At 44.0% G+C, this 4,459-nt stretch overlaps 1 protein-coding gene across 1 annotated transcript; it reads left to right on the top strand.

Moving 5' to 3' along the window:
- Positions 1-1,981: 1,981 nt before the first annotated feature.
- MSGN1 (mesogenin 1) lies at positions 1,982-3,075 on the top strand. Its single transcript, XM_074578363.1, has one exon. It carries the CDS (start codon positions 1,982-1,984, stop codon positions 2,513-2,515), a length of 534 nt encoding a protein of 177 aa, XP_074434464.1. The 3' UTR covers positions 2,516-3,075.
- Positions 3,076-4,459: the final 1,384 nt, after the last annotated feature.

Genomic DNA, 4,459 nt, shown 5'->3' on the forward strand with positions numbered 1-4,459 from the left:
CTATTTATGCTAAATTAGACCTTGTGTCTAACTTGTGGCCTTGTGACTCTTGTCTTGGTGCTCAGTGAAACTCATTCAGCTCACTGAAGTCACAGAAAAATACCTGTCATCCATCTTGTCTTAATTTTAATTTGTAGCAGGCGTTTGTGAGTCTTAAGAACGTTTCAGCTCATTTTCCTTAAAGAACGAGTAAAGCAGAGCTTGGAATACGATTGGGCAACCGTAAACCCCACAGCAATCCTGACTGTGGGGAGCTGTGCCCCAGCTCTCTGCCTGGACTAGATGTCATCGTGGTCAAACTGTCTCAGCCCGGCTTGAAATGTGAAAATCCTTCACTTCTCGATTCTTTCTTATTCATCTCAGCACAAAATCAATAAGTTTCCCACGAGCTGCTTCGCAACTTTTTGATCCCAAACTCTTAAAAACTCGTAAGAGCCTTCCTAATGACTGCGAGGAGTATTGGATTGTAGGTTGGTTTTTTTTTTGAGTGGTTGTAGTGAGGATTTCACAATCAAAAAGAAATTATGTGTTCCAGAAAGCCTCAACTTGCTTCAGTTGTGTGCCATTCAGAGGCATTTCCCCTGCTTTTTTTCAGAGTGGATTATGGTGCACACAGAAGGAATCTCTAAAATAAATCCTACTTTTCTTTTTCCTCCATGTTGGCACTCTTTCTTCCCTTCTTTTCATTACATATTACATTTTGCTTCCATTATGGGCCGATACAAAGCCATGGCTGGCAGCCGAGCTGCTCAGCAGAGCTGCAGAGCTCAGTTATTTTGGACAGTTTTCCTGGCTCCCCTCATGATTTGCTGTGTGATTTTGGGCAAGTTACTCCTTGCTTATCCATTTCCCCAGAGTAATAGAGATCATTAATCATCCCTGTAAGCTGTTCCGAAGCCTAGAGATGAAAAGTGCTCTTTATTAATGCTATTAATGTATAGGATATATGTTTTCACTTTAACTGTGTAACATATAACTTCACTGTTGCGTTGAATCAGGGCTGGAAAAGTTGTTTTTTTGGCAGAAGAATGGATTCCTAGAGGTAGAAAATCTTATAGAAGTAGCTTCTAGTCTTCTCTGACACACGACTAATCTGTATATTACTTTGAATTAAATTTCCATGTAAGACATTTTTTCTGGGCCCAAAGTTTATACACACTTTATTTCCTAGAATTTTTTTTTTTAATTACGTTTTCATATTTCTTTTTTTAAATGGGACTTTGGCTTTGTTTACAATTACAGGTTTCCTTTTTTTTTGATTTCCCAGTCATGATTTAAAATAGCAAATGAATCTACAGACTGCAGGGAAGGCACTGCTGTTCTTTCCTCCTTTCTCCTGTGGAAAGCCAAAGTGATCCAGAGAGAAGTTTCAATTCCATGAGAAGAGAAATCCACAGAGCCATAACACACACAAATCCAAACAAACCATCTTTGACTTTCACGATTAAGACGCAGATAATGAGAGACTCCTTCAGCAGCAGTCAGCGCGGGTCAAGTCATCACTGCTCCAACGCCGTCACCTTCAGCTACACAGAAATCGGGACTCGATGGCTTAAATTTAGGGTTTGTGTTAGTGGTCACCATGTTTAAATTCCATGTCTGTAAATTGTTTTGTAAAACAGTTAATTTTCTTTTTCCTCTCTGACCACTTATCCCCCCAGCGCAACGTTACATGTAGATGCGCAGCCTTAATTGGTTTAGTTGCAAGAAGATAATCTTTTTTTCCTCCTTTCTCGCTGCTGCCTGTTAGCTTAAAGGCTTTTTAGCTGAAGGTTGATAATTATCACTGAGAAGAAACTAGCACATCAGGAGTTCATTTTCCATCTTAGCACTTGTGGCGCTCCTTTGAACTCCTCTTGCCAAACCCGCGTTCCCACTCTGTCACTTTCCTCCCTCCATCATAAAAAGGTCCCGGCAGCCGGCGGCTCCAGCCTTTGCTGGCGGGCAGAGGGCATTGCTTCTCCCGAGCGCTCCCTCCGGCATGGACAAGTTGCACGAGACGTTGATAAACATGGAAGATGCTTTGGGTTCGGAGCACTCCGTTTGCTTATCGTCCTGGGACTGGAAAAACACCGCTGGGGCTTTCGAGCTGCACCCCGTCTCCTCTCCCCACAGCTTGTCCCCGACACCCTCCTTCGAATCCTACTCCTCATCGCCTTGCTCAGCGGCGGCGGAGACCTCCTACGGCAGCGGGGGCGGTGGTAGCCTGGTGGGCTACAGCCTGGTGGGCTACGGCCTGGTGGACTTCCCCCCCGCCTACCTGCCCAGCCCCGGGCAGGCTCGGCTGCCCAAGGGCACCAAGGTGCGGATGTCCGCCCAGCGCAGGAGGAAGGCCAGCGAGAGGGAGAAGCTGCGGATGAGGACCCTGGCCGACGCGCTCCATACGCTGCGCAACTACCTGCCCCCCGTCTACAGCCAGAGGGGACAGCCCCTCACCAAAATACAAACCCTGAAGTACACCATCAAGTACATCAGCGAACTGACGGAGCTCCTCAACAGCGTCAAGCGGGCGTAGAGACCACCTGGAGGCACCCGCCCCGGCGCGCTCAGGGTCTTTACAAACCAAAAAAAAAAAAAAAACCAGCAAAATTTCTTCCTTGCCCGAGCACGGTGGCGCGAGAGGAGGACGGAGCGAGGGAGGGAGAGCAAGGGCCGCCGTTGTACCTAGGACACGATGCTGGAAGGTGATGTAGGATTGCCTAAAAACCTGAGCTGCAGGTTGCTGAGGCAGAAGTCTTGCTTTTTGCTTTTTTTAATGTCTTTTTTTTGTTTTTTTTTTTAATAATAAGCTTTTGAGAAATATTAAACCTAGTCTGATACAAAAGTAATGAAAAAAAAAAAGCCAACTGCTCTTCCTGGGATTTATGTGTCACTGTTCTGACTGATCTTCTGTTTAATAAGGACAACAGTAAATCCATAGATTTTAAACTGAATTTTTAAAAAGTGAATGACAACACTATAGGAATACTAAGTGTATTGATTTGTAGGCACTTTAAATATTAGGATGAGGAAGAACGTGTATAGTTAGTTCAAGTATTGTCTATTTATCCACGTTGCCATTGTACCTAAAAATCAAGAAACTAAGTAACAGAACATCTTTGCTCATAAACAAATAAATATCAGTGTCATAGTCTGAATCTTGTATTATATATCTGACTGATAGATAAGTAAAATCTAACAATGACTGCTAAATACTGCAAATGAAATATAAGCAAACTGACATTCCGTGTAGATGATTTGCTGTTAAATCCTGTCTTCTTTATTAATGTATACAGAAACATATAATATTTCTGTATTTAATGTATAAAACCCCCTTGCCTCGATGCCTGATAAATTATGTAAGCCCTTTTTATGTCAAATTGCTAGAACAAATAAGATTAGGCTGGGTTATCTTCCTTCTCTCTGACATGAAATACATTGATTCAGATATCAGAAAGATGCAAAGTTGTATCCTCACGGTGTACTGAAACCTAGGAGGGCTGCGGTAAAACGGAATGTCAGAGCAGCTGTTTCCTACAGCCGGTGATGGTCCTGTAAACCGCACACAAAACCCTCCCAAAACCAAACAGATGAGGACATAGTCTTAATCCGTAATTACTTTGACTTTCATCAAGCATCGCACACGTCTCACCACACCACCAGAAAACATGGGTCGCCTTGCAGATCTCATTGCAGAGGGATTCGTAAGACTCGGCTGCGCTGGGACCAGCACGGAGCAGAGCAGAACCCAGGGCTGAGGTGTGCTGAGATTAACCTTTTCTCCGCAGGGTGATGTAAAGCACAGGGAGAGCAGCAGCCGGGAGGCAGCAGGTTTGTCTCACCAGGATGGAGGGATCAGCACGTCTGCGTGGGGCAGATGGTTTGGCTCTGTGGGTACATCCTGTAGCAGAGCACCACAAAGCTAAAACCTTATTGCATCCTTCTCTCTTTTTTTTTTTTTCCTTTCCCTCTTGCTGTTTGTTTGGAAGGAAATACAGTTGTCTTCGTACATTTTTTTTTTCCCCCCAAGGCTCAGCCTAGGCTGCTTCAGTGCTCCTCTCACGTGGTATGTGCATATTGGAGCAATCAGCGTGAAATCCATCAGTGTCTCTAAAAAGCAGCTACATTCAAATTGCTACAGGTAACACTGTCACTCCAGGTGTAACCACGTTTAAGCATATCCCATATGCTTCTGTTTTGTTTTAACCCCTGTTAGATTTCTACAAGCTTTAAGGTTTCAGCAAGAACACAAGCAGAATCATTTTTTAAAGCCCTATAAAACTGTCAAACTAGAGAGAATTTTTAGCCGCATAGGAAATAGCAGCGCTAATATCAGCATAGCTTTCCTCAGTACAAGCCTGTGCAACTGGTCCAGATTTGAGCAAATGAAGAGCCTCATAGACAAGGTCAGCCTGCGTTATGTTTTGGATTTGGTCCTCATAATGTTCAAGGGAGTGAAATTGTACGTTGCCCATGGGAT

Source organism: Larus michahellis, chromosome 3 (genome assembly GCF_964199755.1).
Source record: "Larus michahellis chromosome 3, bLarMic1.1, whole genome shotgun sequence".
NCBI lineage: Eukaryota > Metazoa > Chordata > Aves > Charadriiformes > Laridae > Larus > Larus michahellis.

Excerpts from the sequence above, each read along its gene's own strand:
- MSGN1 (XM_074578363.1), top strand. The coding sequence starts at position 1,982 with ATGGACAAGTTGCACGAGACGTTGATAAACATGGAAGATGCTTTGGGT.